An 18,179-nucleotide genomic window follows, 5' to 3' on the forward strand; every position below is an offset into this window, starting at 1 on the left:
CCTGTTCGGTCACATCTGACAGCTCGGACGCTCAGTGAACCTTATCCCCGCCGCATACAACTCCCTGCCCGCACAATCAACCGCTCCTCCTTCCGCCCACCATCTTCGACCATCGTCTGCCGCGCGGGACACATCGTCTTGCGCGCAGGTGCTGCAGTCGACGCTGCTGCCGCCGCCGAAGCTATCCGGACCATCCTTGCGATCCATCGCTGGTCGTCATTGCATACTATCACAAGCACTGGCGTACGACAATCATGCCTGGCAGAGATCGACGCCTCTCCTCCGTGGGCCCCTGTGAAGTCGTGCCGCTCTCAGGCGAGCTACCGTGCCCCGAACCTGGAGGGTACAAAGAGCGTCCCCGCCTCTGCCCCACCCACCACAATGAGTACGTCCGCCTCACGGCGGAATACCACGCGACTACCGATGGAGCAAAGAGCCTGTACAAGCACGTTCGCGCCTTGAAATTGAACGATCCGACATTGGTCCGGAATCTTTCGGCTGCTGAGGTCGAAGCGGCAATGGTGACTACGAGGGATTGCATCGACATAATCAACAAGGAGATCCGCGAGCGACGGGAGCATCACACTCGGTTCTTCGTTGAATGTACGTTGAACGCATTCCTGTTTGCGTTGGAGCATGAATACTCACAAATGGCCGCGTCGTTGCAGTGGACGACGGGCACGAAGAGCGCATCAAGAAGCAGCGCATAAAGCTGGCTGAGGTAGAGGACATCGCATCGAGACTACGCCGCCGCAAGACTGCACTCGCCAAAGGCCCGAGACGACGTGCCGAGACAGCGCGCCGTCGAGGAGACCCGCTACGGCGTTCTCGTAGTATCGGAACGACTAAATCACCTACAGTCAATGCCGAAACTTCCGACTATAGCTGCTTCCCGATGTTCGGAACCGGTCACACTCCGCCTGAAGCTACGCCGAGGCCCCTGTGCGTCGCATTTCTTGCCAACGACGCCCGCTATGCTCCCGTACGCTGCGCCAGGGCGGGCGCGTACAGTTCTCTCCGTTGTCAAGAGCACCAGGACGAGTACGCTCAGGCCCTTTCTGCACTCTGTACTATGGAGAAAGAGTATACCGACATGGGCGCGACCGTCTACTACATCAGATATCCGGATCCGAGCAGCGTCAGCGCTCAAACGCTCTCTGAAGACATCCCCCGGCTCACTCGGTACCTCTCGCTTGCGGACAGTATCACAGCGCTGTCAGGGAAGCTGAGCAGGTTGGACGGATACTGTGAGTGTTGCCTTTTAGCCCTAGAGTCGTTCTCACCCACATTACTTTTCGCAAGCCAAAGCGGCAAGCTTGTACCGCGATGTAGATATGGCGATCTATGGTCTGAGCCGGGGTGTCGTTGAGAATCTCCGGACCCAACTGGTGAACACTAAATCGGAGTTGCTCAGGTCCAAGCCAGTACAGGCGACGAATAAACCAGTTGCGGCGACGCCTACGCAGTACAGGCGGGAGACGCAGGATCCATACCGGACAAACCCGCAGGCGACAAACCCCAAGTGTCACTCGGAAGACGAGGGCCTTGGTTGGGGCGCTGTAATCGTGAGTCTCCGATCTGTCTCGTTGCGTATGCGGAGCGCTGACAGATAGGCAGGCTACGGCGGTCGCAGGCGTCGCCGCATTCTTCCGCTTCATGCGCTGAATCGCCGTGGATTAACGCAGTGTCGCGAGGTGTGCGTCGTACGTTGGGCCGCCATCGCATCCCATCGAAGGGCATATCCCCTTACGCACTTCAACAGCGCTGCGCCGATCTTCGACGTACCGCCCCCGGACCTGTATTCCCCGATATCTCTACCATATCTTGCCCCTTCATCTCTTCCATGCCGTTACGAACCCCGCCGTTTGTGCCGATTTCTGGGGTGTTGCCGTTCGCTCATTCCTCCTCTCCACTTTCTGCATTCATTTCCTCTATTGCCCCACGCTTGGGATGCTGTGCAACGCTGTACCTTTACGTGTTCTCCTTCTGCTTTGCCATGGTTATCGTCTCTGTTCTACGCTCTCGCAACCTCGTGATTTGCCATCCTTCTCTCTGCTCCCGATAAACTTCTACGCTCGTCTCCCTCCGTGTGCTACGTCCAGGTGGCATGTGTTCGATACGCTCTTTCCTGTACCTGTAGCTGCAACATTTTCCGTCCGATCATCGTCACTCCTTCACCTTGTCTGCTTGTCCGCTAGATTCAAGTCCCAGTGTTGCGTTTCGACGCTATGCACAGGTGAGTTTTTCATGCACCGTGACTCGTACGACTGTATTCTCATTCTCCTTCCCACAGGGCACGTATGCATGAATCCGCGACGCATGGCGGACGCTCTCAGGCTTCCTTCGAAGCGCGTATCGGCTCAGCGTCTCCCACGTTGCGAGTGGTTTACAATATAGTTCTCTCTACATCTGCAGCCCGAGAGCGATGTTTTCCTGGATACTGACAACAGTGAAGACCATGATCGTTGTCAATGCATAATGCACAGTTCGCCGTGTCATGCGGCGGCCAGGGAAGACGATGGCCCTGGCATACTGCGACAGGCTGAACTTCGACTCAGACTCGTGTTGCAGGTGACCCTAACACATTACCGCAGCACCAGATTCAAGACTGACTATAATCTGTAGGATGCGCTTCGACTGGCCCAGCGAGGAAGTAAAGTTCACCATCCCACCACCCTACTCCCGTGCGGCGAACGCATGGCTCGCGACGTTTTCAATCCGATGGTTCTGCTAGCGGGAGCCCACACCTCAAGCCACTGCCCTCTTGCCGAGTGCGATATCCAGTGTACAGTCTCCTCGATCTCTTCCGGCCTCCTCCTGCCGCCTTCGCACGGAATCTTATGCAATCTACCGCTCCCGGCCCCTGCCAGGTCTTCCCGGACGCTATGGAAAGGGCTTGTACCAACCCAGGGAGGGACTGGGGTCAGGGTCAACCTCGACTCTGCAAGACTCACCACAGGCAGTATGGTGCACTCACTGCCGCATACCACGAACACCAGAGCACAGCCGAGAAGATGTATTCGCAGGTGATGGCGTTCTTAGAAGGCCCAGGGCGATTAAGGGCGTTTCAGGGGATCCGGGAGGTAGGCGACGCGATCAAGGTGTCTGACCGCGCTTTCGGTGCGCTCGAGAAAGAAATCCAAAGGCGCGAGGAACACCACAGACGGTTCTTCCCTCAAAGTGAGTTTGGGGTGTGTGCTGGCGCACACATCTGTTCTTCCATGAGATGTGCGCCGCTGACCAGCCCCGATGCAGTGGACGATGGCCACAGGCTGCGGATCGAATTCTTGCGGGGGCAGCAGCAGAGCGTGCAGGCGGTGGTGGGGATGCTGGTCAACCGCAAGCGCGAACTTATCGAGGGGGAAAGAGCGCGCGCCGTCGCCCGCCGGAACAAACTTCAAGTTGCAGGCGGTTTAGCCCCACACGAGGCTGCTATTGCGTGCTGGACGCTTTTAGCGGTGAGTGCCTTTCTTTGTTCTGTCGTCTTGCCAGCTGACAAGACGTTGAAGATCAACCTCAGACTGAAGTTCGGAAATGCGCAGAGATGATAGATCTTCCCTTGGACAAAGAAATGCTGTTTCTCTTGCAACCTGAAGGAATTGGAGCGGGTCTGTGTCGTCATTCATCCTCTCTCCTTTTTGCTCCCAAATGCCATCTTCATGTAAAACATAGCCTCCTTCGATCTGCCTCCAATATACCCCGCTATACATACTACGCTCGTCTTTTTCTGTGTACGTCCAGCTGCCATTTGTTCGACATGTTGCTCTTTGGATCCTTACCTGCATCGATATACGAGTTACCCTGCATCACGTAACCTCATCGCTCCTGCCTGTCTGTCTGCTGAGTGCTACTGGTAATGTCGTCCCTTGGTACTATGCATCGGCTAGTATCGGCCGCGGCCTTGTACCAAGGCGTCTAAGAAAACAGGTTCGTGGAAGCGCCCATGCACTCATCTCCAGGCGCCCAGCGTCAAGCTTCGTGTTCACCTTCTTCCTTCGCTCATGTTCATACTGCAACAGCTTGAAAACACTGGTAACCTCGACTGAATATCTTCCAACGCCTTTCTGTTTAAACCTGCCGACCTTACGCTTACTGAGCTTGTGCGGCACTTGGATCTTGGCAAGCGCATATTTTTTCGCCTAGCTGCGGGCCTGATCCTCCATCTACCAGAGTGCGACTCTATGGCACTGCGATGCGTCTTGGAGACGTTATGTGTGGATTTAAGGCGACATGGGAGCCCTTGAGGCAGTCTCGGTGAGAGGTACGCCTAATTTGCCCCGCTGACTTCACCCCTTCAGAGAGGTCACATCTCTTACTGCGTGTAACAGTCGAGCTATGCTGTACGCTATGGATCGCTCTGCCTCGCCTCCCTCGCGCGTACGAAGACTCTTCCAGATACCCTGTATGGTGCCTGAAGGTGCGCAGGAGCAATGTCATGCCCCCATCGAGCCTACGCCTCAGCCCACGCCTGATCTATACCATGCGGTCCCACGATGCCGCGAGGAATATCGCAACTGGCCCCTTCGATTGGAAGACTTAGGCGATGCATACCGTCAATATGAAGCGCACATGCGGCAGCCAAGAAAGGTGCCGTGCTCTCACTTGGAGGACTATGAGTTGGGTGGCAGATCACCGCCCTGCCAAACTGATTACCGCAGTGTCAGATTTGAAGCCCCACCAGGAAGTACAGGGCCGTCCACAGCCCTCACGCACGATACGCGTGACCTTTGATGCAGTTAGTGAGTAGGCATGCACGTAGCGTTTAACAGAGACCTCGGGCTGTACTATAGACGCTGTGTCGTTCACAGGCGTAAATAGCAAGTTCCGGACCGGGCGACGGCTTGGGGCCACTGCGGTAATATCAGCGGCCTATCGCTACGGTAATAACCACACACGGAGCTTTGGGCCGGATGCAGAGCGCTTCAAGCGGTGTTCACCGTGCGTGAGGTACGAACATCCCCTGTGTAGTTATTCCCAATCGCAATGCGAGGACTGATTTGTCGAGAAACGCTGTCCACTTTAATACGCCTGCGCAGGCCATTGTATAACAAGGTTTGAACCTTGCTATGCCACCCGTCCTCCTCCTCGCCGCCAACACATGCCGTCGACCACCCGTACACCACGAACAATCCGTGCCACGTGTGCGCTGCTCTGCTTATAAGCCGGTATGCCTGCATTTCGGCCCCCCTCCATTCCTTTGGCGGCACTGGCAGACGGCACCCTTCAAACGATATGCCCGCCCGTACCCCCAAATCTCGCACTTGCCGGGTCGTTCCAGGAGAGAACGAGTCGCCCTGCACCCATAAAGCAAAGTGGCGAGGCGAGGGCAAGCCACAATTGTGCGCACTGCACCAAGAAAAATACGTCATGCACACGATCGCGTACAAGGTCGCGTCCGAGCACGCCGAAGTGCTCTATGAGCATGCAATTTGGCTCCGCTCGAACCGCAACTGGTTCTGCCCGTCTGTGTGCATTGGGGAGGTGAACTTTGCGCTGAGAGCTGCGAAGCGCTGCCTTGCTGCGCTCGATGAGGAGATCCGGGAGCGCGAGGCGCATCAGACGGTTCTTCGGCGACGGTGGGTAGACGTGTCATCTAGCTTGCTTAAATCGGCGGCAGCGTATATTAACTTTCACATCCTACTGCTAGAGGATCGCCGGCACGAGCTATGGAATAGCAACCTACGGGATAGGCGGGAGGAAATGGTAGAGATGGCGAGGGCGATGCGGCTCCTCAAGGCCGACCGTGTCATGCGTTTTCGAAGGCTGGGAGGCTGGGATTGGTAGAGCAGCCAAATGTGGAAGTGAAGCTGGGGCTGCCAGGATCATTCTCTCAACTATCGCACCTACGTCCCGGCAGGAGGGCGAGCTCGAGACTCACCCGATCACGCTTGAGGTCCGTACTACTGATGGACTGAAGTCGCGCCTGAGCTTACGCCTTTCCTTTCAGATTTTATATATGCCTCTGACGGGTTGCCAGCGCAGGTGGGCGGTCCACGGGTCCGCTTTATGGTGTGATGACCGTCATGACGGCGGCTTTCACTGTGGTATTATAGCTATTTTACGGTACCGATCATGCACGCGACTGCTTTCGATCTATATGCTTGCACCATCCGCCGCCGCCAATACTTGCCAGGATATACCGGCCTATACAGATGTGGATGTAACGAGCGGCTTTTCATAAGTACCCTTCCTCTCGATTACCACGTCTCCGAGTCAGTTGTGCCGGCGATCCAATGCGGTTGGTGAGTGTGGCATGCACTTCGTCATTGTTCAGATGGCTTATGTTTATGCCAGCTAGTTCGCCTTCAGATATTGTGCCTACCCCGTATGCGTCGGACTGATATTACCCCGATCGTGCTGCGGTAGCCTTATGAAAACTCACCGAGGCAAAATGCCAGCACGGCAGTCGAGACGTTTCCTGGAGCCGGTAGGACCGCAAGGTACACGGACCTTGACCGTCTTAAGTGAGCGTTGTCCTTTGCGCTGCTTTTCGCACCACCGCGCGCGTGTGCACGTGCTGGTAGTTGACCAAAGTCTGACGTATAGGTGTCATGCGTTCGATACGTTCTTCCTTGTACCTGTAGCTGCATCCTCTTCCATCCAATCATCGTCCTCCTGTTGGATTTTGGTTTCGAGCAAGCGAGCGCCTGCTCGCCGGCGTTTGCCGAAGCGTTCAGTATCGTGCGCGAGTCTCGAGACCCATTTTGTATGCTATTCGTTTGCCTCTGTACCACGACGCTACCGTACAGGACAACCGGAATTGACTTGTTTTCACTCTCCACGACCTGATTTCTCGCTTTCTCCGACACCTTCTTCATTCCATCACTCTAGTAGCCTCTGTCGCCGAGCCGCCTGGTGCTGGGGTGCGACGTTGGCCAATGAATTGGTCCACAGCGCAGCCAGCGCTGTGTACGCTACAGAACAGCTGCTTCATTCTACTTCGGATGCTGGGCCGTCGACCGGCCGGCGGCCCAGCTACGCTTGCGTGCGGCTCCTTAAGGTACAGGTTTCGCATGAACCTAGAACGCTCTGAGAAACGAACCTTATACCGCCCACTCGCTCCCCGCACGGAAGACGCTTGCGATCCTGGGTGTTGGTGGTACAGTGAAATTGGTATTTGCGACATACGCGCCGCGGTTGTAGAATAACGTTGTGCTTATGCCGTTTCTCGCCTTCAGACGTCGTACATGAGCCGCGCCGTGCGAGTCGGGCCTGCGCAGCTATGGTCCAAAATCCGCTGTGGCAGCCTAATCGTGCACTGCGGTCATATGCCAGTCACTGCGGTAATCATCGCACACGAGGTACCGGCTCCCTACCCGGCGTTGCGAGTTTGAAGGTCTCAAATCGGTGTGCCCCAGCAAGTTTTCCTCTTACGGTGTGCACCTGAGGCTCACATGTATCCAAAACGACTAGATAATGAACCTTATGCTGCCCAGCCTCCTCTCGTGCGGCATACGCATGGCGTGTGTCGACCACCAGACCAAATGCAGGCAACAACCTAGTATATTGTGTGTTGCTCTCGCCATGATACTTTCAGCATTCACTCCCTCACCCCCTCACCCCATCTCTGTTGTCTCTCTAGCGTATCTATATGCCTGCACGACTCGTTCAGCTTAAGATCTGCCAGGTCGTCCCAGACGAGGACGAGCCGTCATGCACCCGTCGTGCAAAGGCGAAGGGAGACGACTCCGGAGTGCTTCCACTCTGCAATCGACACCACAATGAATAAGTCCTACAATACCTAGCGTATAAGGAGTCCTCGAAGCGGGCTGAAGAACTCTACGAACTCCTTCCGCTGCTTGTCGTCAGCTTGGATGCTCACCGGGCCCTCAAAGCCACCCAGCTATGTATCGACGCACTCGACAAGGAGATCTGCGAGCGCGATGCACACCGTAGGCGTTTCTTCACCCAAGGTGAGTGGACGTTAGCACATGGGCATAGTCGATTGGCACCCCAAGCGGCATACATTGACTTCTGGTTGTGGTAGCGGATGATGGGCACGAGAAGTGGGTCAATCTATTGCGCAGGAAGCGCACGAAGGCGGAAAATAAAGCCCGGAGGCTGTGTCTCGCGATTGGGCTTGATTGGAAGGGGCATTCGCAAGCCCAAGCCCAGAGGGCTGCCAGGCCATCATCATCGCTCATTAGGTCATCATGGGACTCCAACTCGACCTGGTACGACGACCTCTACGACATACTCGAGTGGAACGCCCTTCAGGAGGAGGAGGAGAACGATGATTCTGAATTGGATGACGAAGAGGAAGTTGACGACGCCGAAGACTGGAACGACGACGAGGATGCCTATGACCGGACCGATTTCGAAGACGACGACCCCTGCTTGACGGCTGAATTTGAGGTGAGAGATTGATGCAAGCTCGTGCTCAAAATCGGCTGTGCTGACGGATTGGTGCTATGCAAGTACTTTCGCTGGGAGTGATACACGGTCGTACTGCACGCCGTGAGTTGCAGGCCATGGACGTTCGCTGTTCGCCTGGCGCGAAGCTTCGTCGCCGTCGCAAGCACCCACACCGCTGCCGTTTGAATTATTCGGAGGGAGACAGTACCGTATTCTCCGTGGGTGATGGTGAGTTGATTCCCAGTCTTACAGGACTTATACGACGTTGACGAATGGTCGGACTCATTGAGTAGGAGCGCATGCTGATGAAACCGGGCGATCGTCCCGGATTTTCCCTCCCGCTCCCTTTCCTACAAACTTCGGTCATATGCGTGTGCCCATTTAGATCTATGTATCTTCGACTTCGCTATTTAACCTTTCGGGTCCTTTGAACCTCACGCGTGGATCCGACATACGTGTATGAAAGCTACGGCAATCAACATCTCGCAAGCATTTCGGACTCTTCGAATTCATGAAGAGACTGACATTGAGAGCTATATATAATGACAAATCGACGACAAAACCCGGGTGCACTCAAGTCGCCCAATCACGAAGTCGAGAACTACCGGTTGCGATCTAGAGGATGGAGGATCAAAGCATAAAACCAGAAGAAACAGAGAGAGAGGGAAACGTGACAAGTCGTGATAGCGGAAAGGGAATGGACCTGGAAACCAATGTGTTGTACCCTGTATTCGGAATGACGAGCGACTTATCCAAATTTAGGACTCCTCGCGGTCGAAGCGGAGAGCGCGGCGTGAGGACTTGCTCGCGCTCACGGCGCCGGCGTTCGTCATGAGCGTCAGCTTCGAGCCGCCGCCGCAGATCTCGTTGTCTGTACAAGCACCGTCAGCCCCCAGACGTCATGCGTACTCGGCCAAGACACTCACTGTTTCCGGTGCAGCGGTTCGCGCACGCATCCCATGACAGGAGGGCTCCCGTCGCGCCGTTCTTGAGAGCGTTGTCACAGTAGCACTCATCGCTGAACTCCGCACCTGCGAGCGAGAACCCATGGCTCGCGCAGAACGACGCACAGGACGACCTGGTTAGGTTCGACGACGACATCGTCAGCGCGGGGAGCGCGCGCCCGTTCGTGCCCTCCGCGATGCACCCCACCTCCGTCCACCCAGCCGGAAGCGGGTTCTGCGCGGGGACGAGGCCCGGGTTTGGCGTGCCCGAGCACGAGGAGGTGCTGTCGCCGCTCCCGAAGACCGGGTTGCAGCCCGGCAGCGCCGCGATGGGCGAGGTCAACCCGATGTCCTCGGCCACGAGGTCGCCTTGGAAGACACACGCGTCGGCCGCGGCCTGGTCGAAGACGGCTTCGAGCGGCGCGCAGTCGTGCACATTCCCGCTGGCACCCGAGCATTGGTCGATGGCGTCTTGAAGAAGGTCGATGTCCCACCCATTCTGAAAGTCCGCATGCAGGCCGAAGCCGGTCGTGTCGCCGTTCGCGAGGACCCACGTGCCGACGCCATGGAAGTCAAACTGGCCCACGTTGACACCCATCTCGTAGAAGAGAGAGATAAGGTGCACCGGGTGCGTGTCGGGGCAATCGCCGGAGTCGAAGTTCTGTATGGGGTACGCCATGTGCGATTTGTGGTCGGGCGAGTCAAGGTTGACGCCGTCCCAGCACGAGGGGAAGAACACCTGCGCACGCAACCCTCCGACACACTGCTGTGTGGGCATGGAGTTGGTCTGCGGAGAGTCCGTGTCCGCTGTGACGATCGACGCCATCAGAATCACATGTGTAGCCAGTTCGCATGAACAGACTCACTAAGGCAAACATAGGTTATGGCTTGGTCCGCATGGCTGGAGGCGTTGAATGTGCGCCTAGTCGTGTCGCCAGCAAGCATCTGACATGTTGAGTAATTCAGTATGTAGCATATAATCACGTTGAAAGCACCCTGGGAACATACCCGCAAACCCTTTGGGAACGCCTTGATCGTCTCGTTCTTAGGACCCGGACGGGGGAGGTAGTAGATGTTGAAACCGGTCGCTGTGTGTGCAACGTGACCGGTAAGCGAGGATGCTCATCACGAGGCACAAATGACAACGAAAGGCAGGCCCGCGGGAACAGCCAGCCATTCCGAAGCTGTCGCTGTTCGGCGACGCAGTTGCATGTGCAGAGATCTGCCGGGAAGAAGAGGCGCAGGGCAAATGACCCGAAAAAACAGCCAGGTGATGGTATCATGAACCGCTGGAGAGGGAACCGCATATAGCGGTCTTCACGCTGCAACAGCGACAGCTGCATCTCACGTGTGGCAGCTAGACTTCAGAACCTCGGCGCTTTTTCTATGTTCTCAACAGGAAGTCGCGACCGAGTGGAGCCGTATCGAGGATAGCACCGGCTGGCTCCGTGTATGCGCAGTATGCCAGAACACGCGAAGCATGTCAAATAAGCAGAACTCACGCATGGCGCTGAACTCGCCGGTGTCTTTGTCGCGATGGTAAAGTTGCGGCTAATAGGCAGCGATCAGCGTAGCTCCGTATGAACTAAAGATGGCAATTTACACTCCAGTAGTTGCTCAGGTCAGGCTGGACTGGGATCGTCGTGCAGTTCGACTTCATGAGCTCGTCGGGGTCGTAATGGTTGCTGAAGCCGCTTGCGCCTACGATGGCGTGGACATGGGTTCCGATCTACATTGTCCGTGCGATCAGTACGTGGCCAACGACGAGCGGGGCAACAAGCCTCACCGTGTCGGGGTTGACGATGGAGTCGAGACGGGTTTGAGTGATGAGCGCGGTGCCCCCAAAGGTCCAGTACGCATTCGCCGCGGCCGCGAGGGTGACAATGGCGAGGAGGCGAGTGAACATGACTGATGAGGCCGGGGATGGTCCTAGGGATGGTTCGGGGGATGGTTGTGCAGGCCTTGAGGTCTATGGGGAGATGGTGGACGGCGAGGGGGTATTTAAGCGATAGCGACCACGCAGAACCCTCCGAGGGCACTGTTTTCGAGGGGAACACAATCGACACGAGCTTATTCTGCGGGTCTCATGATGGCGACGAATTCTCGTGGCATATGCAGCATCGCTCATGTGGGGATGGATATCCCCGAATGGTCCATATGGATGGTTGAGCTGAGGATGCCCATTCACGGCGGTTCGCGGCGCACACGGAATGTAGAACACCGTGCGCGATGACGGGTTTTCCTCGCGGCGGTGCCATATGGGTATGACGGAAATGTAGATGCTTGCCTTTTTTGTTGAATCAGGCGTGCGTATGTGACATCTCTGCGAGACGTGGCATTCTTGCAAGAGTAAGACATGCACTCTTCTCGGAGCGAAGAGGGTCCGTGTCCTGGGACGTCGCGTAAGCATTCTTCACCGCACATTCGGGATACGTCGTAGAACTTACCTGTATTGTAAGGTCCGCATTCAAAACCAGCTATTTATACAGTGTCACTCGTTATTCTCGTATGAATGCGAATCTTACCACAAAACCCTGTTGTCCCTACTGCAAACCAGCGAAAGCACCATCAATTACGGCACGCTGCTGCGAACCGTACGCCGAGGCGATACCTGGCGCAGGTACCGCATCCTCCTTCCTCCCGTGGTACGTCACCTTAGACCGTCCGAGGCGTTCAAGCACCGCGTTCAACCTGGGCTCGACATGAGTCCACGCGCCCTGGTTCCGTGGTTCCTCTTGGAGCCACACTATCTCCTTGGCACCATCATAGCGGCCGAGCACGTCCGCCATTGGGCGGAAGGGGAAGGGGCTGAGTTCCTCCACACGCACGAGCGCCACCTTGCCTTCAAGCTGACGCTTCTGCCGCTCTTTGACAAGGTCGTAATATAGCTTGCCGGTCAAGCACACGACGCGAGTTACCGCAGAAGGGTCCTCGATGGCAGGGTCCTCGATGACGGGGCGGAATCGGGAGCCCGACGACAGATCTTCCAGTGAAGATGCCGCCGCCTGAAGATAGAGATGAAACGAATCCGTAGAATTGGTATAAGGGGAATACCCACTGCAAGACGGAGGAGACCCTTGGGACCGGCGACGACCAGCGGCTTGCGGAAATTACGCTTCACCTGCCTTCTGAGGAGATGGAAGTATTGCGCCGGAGTGGTTGGAAATGCGATATTCATGTTCACGTTCGAAGGTTCCGCGCCGGTGTCAAAAGTGTACTGGTCGTTTGTCAACTGACGCAGGATATGAGCACGACGTCATGAGAAGGACCGCGTGTCGTCGCGCGTACCTGAAGCATCCTCTCGATACGCGATGATGAGTGCTCGGGACCGGCGCCGTCGAGCCTTGTATCGTCGGTAGTAAGCCCGAATGCACTCAAATTAGAATAAACCAGAGTTGCGTACCCATGAGGCAAGAGAAGCACAAGACCGCTCTGTTTTAGCCATTTCGCTGCTCACGTCTGTCAGTTAGAACCACATGACGTAGCGGGGCGCGCTCACTCTCCGCGGAGGATAAGAAGGTATCAATGATGACCTGGCGAACCCTCATCAGCTTCGCGATCGATTAGAGCATAGGGGCCTGTGGACTCTACCTGTGCCCCGTTGAAGAAATCGCCGAACTACACGCGTTGATCTTAGTTAGCGGATTGCCGAACCCTCTCAGCACACGCACCTGAGCCTCCCAGATTGGCAAGATGTCGGGCTTCTCCCAGCTGACGCCGTACTCAAACTGCGACCCATATGTAAGGCGGAATCCCATGACAGCGTATTCATTTAGGACTCACACCGAGGACGGCCATCTCACTCAGCGAGCTATTAGCGAGCTCGAGACGCCCGCCGTTATCCAAAGCTAGGTTGAGCGGGACGACGACGCCTTCTGTGCGCTGATCGACAAGCATGGCGTGCCTTGCAGCTGGTCAGCCCGCAAGACCCCATTTCCCATGTTAGCCCATACTTACCGCTGGCTGAAGGTCCCTCTGCCGACATCTTGCCCTGAAATACGGACGTCATAGCCCTCGAGCATGAGCGAGCCAAAGGCCAAAGCCTGCGAGGGCCCTGAATCAGCTTCCCGCTCCAAAGTACCGGAGCTTTTCGACAAAGAAACGCACCTCTGCTGTCGCCCAGTCTAAGCCCCGCCCTGTTTCCATTGCTTGTAAGCGGCTCTTGACGTGCCGCTGAAGCCTCGGATGGATCTCCTGCATCCCCCAACGCTATTCAGCATATCCATGTGTGTAGTCGAGCAGGAGAGGAACTGACAAATCCTTCGGGGACAGAGACACTCGCACGTCCGACTCTCTTGAGCGTAACGCCGTCCACGCCTGTCTCCGGGTCCCACACCGCCTCTTTACTGGCAGGCCAGGCGATGCCCTTCCACTGCCCCTGGCGGATAGAGAGTGCACTCCCAGGCTGGTGAGAGCCCGCGGCGGCGAGCTCTGACGTCAGGAACTCCTTGTGTTGCGTCCGTACGGATTCCGCCGCGTCTTTAGTGAGGACATTCTCATCCTATCGTGCCGTTGAACAAGGGGTGAATGTCGGTTCTCGGGTGTGCGGAAGGAGAGTGCGGAAGAAAGAAGGACGTACAATGAGACGCTCTTCGTACAGCGCGGGAACGGAGCGGCGGGAACGGATCTTCTCGTACATGAGCGGCTGCGTGAACGCGGGCTCGTCGAGCTCGTTATGTCCCCTGTATCGGCGACCGGTGATCAACGCCAGACGCCCTACAAGCTATAGGCAGAACGGACTGACCAGCGGCGGTAGACGATCAGGTCTACGATAATGTCCTTGCGGAAGAAGTTGCGATACTTGAACGCGACTTCGATCGCCCGTTGAACATCTAGAGCACATGAAAAGAAGCGAGACGTTAAGATTGAACACGGCAGCCGGGTCAACGGTGTGCTCACCTTCGGGATAATCGCCATTGACATGTAGGACCGGGGCGTTGATCATTTTCGCGACGTCGGAACAGTACAGCGACGACCGCGCACTCGAGGCCGGAGTGGTATACCCGATGCTGAACACACCCATGATCAACGGTGCGCCCTCAATAGAACACACAACGCAGCATACCTATTACTATGGCGGGTCCGGCGGCATGTCAGCAAACAGAAAAAACTGCTGGCATAGCATGCCGAAAAAACTTACTTGACAACCAAGTGAACGCTCCCGCCAACCGTATAATGCGGAAGGTTGCCTGCGATTCCTCTCGTGAGTATGTTGAGGCGCATATAGTCAGGGCGTCCGGCACATACTCAGTCCGAGGCCCTCCATAACCACACCCTGTCCAGTAAAACTCGCATCGCCATGCATCTGGACACACATTACACGGTCGCCAGGTTTACACTCGGTCTCGCCCGCGCGTTCTAGTGCCTTGAGCAGTGCAAACTGCTTCGCCCGCGTCTTGCCTAGAGCCACAGGATTGACAGCCTCGAGATGCGACGGGTTCGGCAGAAGCGAGACCTTGACTGGCTTTCTGGCTCCCGGGTATTCTAGGCCCGGGGACGCGGCTGTGTGGGTGCTCGCCGATCAGGGGACAGACAAACAGTTAGTATGACAAGATACTTACTGAGATGGCTGATCACATCGCCTGCTACGGTATACTCCTCCGGCAGCTCGGACCCGCCCTTGATCTTGTGGAACAGGGCAGACGGCGGGAGCTCAAGAAGGCCCGTAAGGAGATTGAGCCGTCCACGATGTGGCATGCCGACGACAATGTGCTCTACGCCGGCTGCACGATATTAGCACAAGGCACCCGTACAATGTCAATATGACACTGACCTTCCGCTGCACCTCCGAATAGCGCGTCGAGGGCAGGAAGCATCGACTCCCCACCCTCGAGGCCGTACCGTTTCAAGTTCGGGAACTTGAGCTGCAAGAACTGGTCGAACACTTCTGATTGGGCGAGCAATTTGTGGATCCGCTTGCGCTGCTCCGCGCCGACCCGTCTGGCCTCCTCGCTCTCAGACTCTAGCAGGTGCGAGAACCACAGTCTCTCGGTCTTGGATGGGGAGTGCATATATTCATAGGCGACGCGGCCGACGTAAACCTCCCGTAGGTGGCGTGCGATCCGCTCAAGCGGCCAGTGTTCGGCACCCGCATCCTCGCCGATAGGATGTGTCCAGATGATACCGTTAATATCGTACGTGCGTGCTGGGTCGTCCAAGCCATACCGCGCCGGATCGAGCGCGGCAACCTCCTCGCGCTGTAACAAGTCGAGTGGATCGACGCGTGCAGCGCGATGCCCATGCGTTCGCAGAGAGTCAACGTAGCGCAGCAGAGGTGCATTCACGGTGCGGTTGTGTAACTGCGCAGGTGTATCTGAAAATGTGGTGGTGAGTACTTGGGTCGTACCAATGTGGCGGGTGAATGGACGAGACAGGGGCCACCCCTGGTGCGCATCGTGACAGTATGAACACTCACAGTCAGGCAAGTTGAATGCACGCGGCTCGCGATATCCATAGGAGTAGTCGTAGTAGCTTCGACGCAGCTTGGTAGACAGCGTCGGTCGACGCGTCCTGGGCGCCGTGAGAAGATACGACGGTACCCGCACGTTGCTCATCCTGCTCCGAGCTTGTCTTCAGCGTTGTGCGCGAGAGTTGACTAGAAGCGTCACAGCAAGAGATGGTCGAAGCAGGTCAAGAGCTTCCCGCCGCGGTCATGGGCAAGGTGGCCCGACGTGTTCGGGCGGAACATGGCGAGGCGCGATCATCACGTGTAAGGAGGCGGCGCTGCCGAGCGTGCAGATAGCAATGAGCATGAGGGTCGTCAGCCGATGGGTCGGTCGTAGAACGTCGGTATCTTCCCAGAATGGCCGTAAATCGTGCAATCGCAGTGTTCCAGCAGAGGAGTAGAGGATTTGGCCATAGCGGGGAGCGGAAAGCAATTACTTGAGATAGTTTGTGTTCGTTGCATTTTTGGCGACGAAGCGAAGACTGGAGTATATATCGAGGTGAATTCGTCGAATCCACGTTCACGAAGAGATGCATGTGGACGCAGGTGGACAAGGAGAAGAACGAATCAGGCGGGCGACTCGGAGGATCGACGCCATGCGACCCGATCGAATTAAACGCCCGTTCGTTAGCGCGGCGTTGTATGATTTAGCGCCCATATGTACGCTTGTCCTCGTACCCTCACGTACCCTTTGTTGGAGTCGTATGCCTCTCGAACAGGGCCATTGTTCTTGATACGTAGGTGCTTACTTGGACTCTCTCTCAATCTTGTAGGCTCATCTTGCGATCGCAGAACTCCCGTCATGTGCAGAGAGCCTCGCGGCCCGGAACAACACCGGCCTCCCCGGACCGCTCCCCCATATCCGACTGCGTCATATAAAGGCGTTCGAGCATCGCGACACCATTTCCAGCGGACACCTTGACCACGAAGGACGCTACAGCTCCCGTTAAGATGGCTTCCCCCACTATCAAGCTCAACACCGGCGCCGAAATCCCCCTCATTGGCCTTGGTGCGCTTCATTCTTGCAATGGATCGCGTCGATCGCTGCTGATCAGGAACATCCTCCATTGCAGGGACATGGCAGTCAAAGCCTGATGAGGTCATCAATGCAGTAGAATACGCCCTCAAGGAGGTCGGGTACCGCCACATCGACTGCGCTTGGTATGTCGGAGTCTGCTGTCTACGTGACTTGTAATGAGTCGTATTCTTGTAGGGCGTACGGCAACGAGAAGGAGGTTGGCGAAGGCGTTCGTCGCTCTGGGGTCCCTCGCTCGGAGATCTTCGTACGTCTACCCACCCACCATGCTGTGATCTTATACTCAACCACAAATCGGATCATCTCAGCTTACAAGCAAGTTGTGGTCTACGCACCACCACCGCGTCGAGGAGGCGCTTGACGAGTCGCTCGCAAACCTCGGGGTTGACTATCTGGATCGTACGTGACCTTGATACTTCTTCCCACGTCGTCTGCTCAAGCCACCCTCCTAGTTTATCTCATCCACTGGCCGGTTCACCTCAACCCGAATGGGAACGACCCCAAGTTCCCGACGCGCCCCGACGGAAGCCGCGACGTGCTCACAGAATGGAAGATCAGCGACACCTGGGCGCAGATGGAGGCCGTGCTCGCGAAGGGCAAAGTGCGCGCGATCGGCGTGTCCAACATGTCCGAGAAGCTCCTCGAACGCGACCTGCTCCCGTACGCGAAGGTCGTCCCCGCTGTCAACCAGATCGAGCTGCATCTGTACAACCCGCAAGTTGGGCTCGTCAACTACCTCCAATCGAAGGGCATTGTGCCCCAGGCGTACTCCCCGCTCGGATCGACGAACTCCCCCCTGCTGCAGGACGAGACGGCGAGCGCGCTCGCGCAGCAGTATGGTGTGAGCACGGCCGACGTGCTGCTTGGGTACCTCGTCGCGAAGAACATCGTGACGCTGCCCAAGTCCGTCACTCCCGCGCGCATCAAGAGCAACCTCGAGGGTGCGGTCGCCGCTGCGAAGAAGCTGACGAAGGAGGACATCGCGAAGCTCGACGGCGTTGCGGCCTCGGGCAAGCAGAACCGGTACGTCCCTATCATACACATCGCGTGTCTTGAGCATGACTCAAACATAACTCCTAGTCTTATTCAACCGCCATGGGGCGTTGACCTTGGATTCGACAACTGGCCTGTGCGTGTGCAAGGGAAGTAGAGATTCTTCGAAGAAAGATAAACGCTGTATTTTTGCCTCGAGATGTATCATGTACTGGGCCTCAACTTCATATACAATACCCATCAGTGGGAGCTTAACCGCCAACCAAATCCCAAGGCGTTCATTGGTATCCAGGAGTCGTCTCGATGAGCAGAGGTAATCATGAGATTAGATTAGATCTCACGTCATAGTGCTTTAGATAAGAAAGTGGGGCTCCTTCGCGCGCGGCATGTGGCCATCGACAACGCC

The 18,179-nt window shown here is 56.5% G+C and overlaps 5 protein-coding genes across 5 annotated transcripts; 3 read left to right on the plus strand and 2 right to left on the minus strand.

Annotated features, from left to right (window-relative positions):
- Positions 1–254: 254 nt before the first annotated feature.
- Positions 255–3,548, plus strand: TRAVEDRAFT_50843 (uncharacterized protein; the record flags this gene model as incomplete). Its single annotated transcript, XM_008043729.1, has 6 exons — positions 255–603; positions 669–1,247; positions 1,303–1,565; positions 3,000–3,180; positions 3,256–3,458; positions 3,510–3,548. The coding sequence occupies 6 exons, from the start codon at positions 255–257 to the stop codon at positions 3,546–3,548; spliced, it is 1,614 nt and encodes a 537-aa protein (XP_008041920.1).
- Positions 3,549–7,591: 4,043 nt separating this feature from the next.
- TRAVEDRAFT_50845 (uncharacterized protein) lies at positions 7,592–8,436 on the plus strand (the record flags this gene model as incomplete). The annotated part of the gene is made up of 4 exons (XM_008043730.1): positions 7,592–7,693; positions 7,754–7,913; positions 7,988–8,355; positions 8,419–8,436. 4 exons carry the CDS (start codon positions 7,592–7,594, stop codon positions 8,434–8,436), a joined length of 648 nt encoding a protein of 215 aa, XP_008041921.1.
- A 463-nt stretch (positions 8,437–8,899) lies between these two features.
- On the minus strand, positions 8,900–11,205 carry TRAVEDRAFT_73850 (WSC-domain-containing protein; the record flags this gene model as incomplete). Its single annotated transcript, XM_008043945.1, has 7 exons — positions 8,900–9,226; positions 9,282–10,106; positions 10,166–10,244; positions 10,308–10,387; positions 10,802–10,850; positions 10,903–11,028; positions 11,086–11,205. 7 exons carry the CDS (start codon positions 11,203–11,205, stop codon positions 9,114–9,116), a joined length of 1,392 nt encoding a protein of 463 aa, XP_008042136.1. The 3' UTR covers positions 8,900–9,113.
- Positions 11,206–11,842: 637 nt separating this feature from the next.
- Positions 11,843–15,853, minus strand: TRAVEDRAFT_50847 (dehydrogenase E1 and transketolase domain-containing protein 1; the record flags this gene model as incomplete). The annotated part of the gene is made up of 20 exons (XM_008043731.1): positions 11,843–12,304; positions 12,358–12,531; positions 12,588–12,642; positions 12,703–12,748; positions 12,799–12,832; positions 12,891–12,917; positions 12,971–13,027; positions 13,083–13,203; positions 13,257–13,342; positions 13,407–13,493; positions 13,555–13,800; positions 13,879–13,981; positions 14,044–14,131; positions 14,199–14,308; positions 14,365–14,370; positions 14,440–14,488; positions 14,547–14,801; positions 14,861–15,022; positions 15,073–15,612; positions 15,715–15,853. 20 exons carry the CDS (start codon positions 15,851–15,853, stop codon positions 11,843–11,845), a joined length of 2,847 nt encoding a protein of 948 aa, XP_008041922.1.
- An 808-nt stretch (positions 15,854–16,661) lies between these two features.
- On the plus strand, positions 16,662–18,035 carry TRAVEDRAFT_30772 (Aldo/keto reductase). Its single transcript, XM_008043584.1, has 6 exons — positions 16,662–16,753; positions 16,818–16,905; positions 16,958–17,027; positions 17,089–17,179; positions 17,233–17,803; positions 17,861–18,035. The coding sequence occupies exons 1-6, from the start codon at positions 16,696–16,698 to the stop codon at positions 17,928–17,930; spliced, it is 948 nt and encodes a 315-aa protein (XP_008041775.1). The 5' UTR covers positions 16,662–16,695; the 3' UTR covers positions 17,931–18,035.
- Positions 18,036–18,179: the final 144 nt, after the last annotated feature.

The sequence above is a fragment of the Trametes versicolor genome (genome assembly GCF_000271585.1).
Source record: "Trametes versicolor FP-101664 SS1 unplaced genomic scaffold TRAVEscaffold_10, whole genome shotgun sequence".
Taxonomy (NCBI): Eukaryota; Fungi; Basidiomycota; class Agaricomycetes; order Polyporales; family Polyporaceae; genus Trametes; species Trametes versicolor.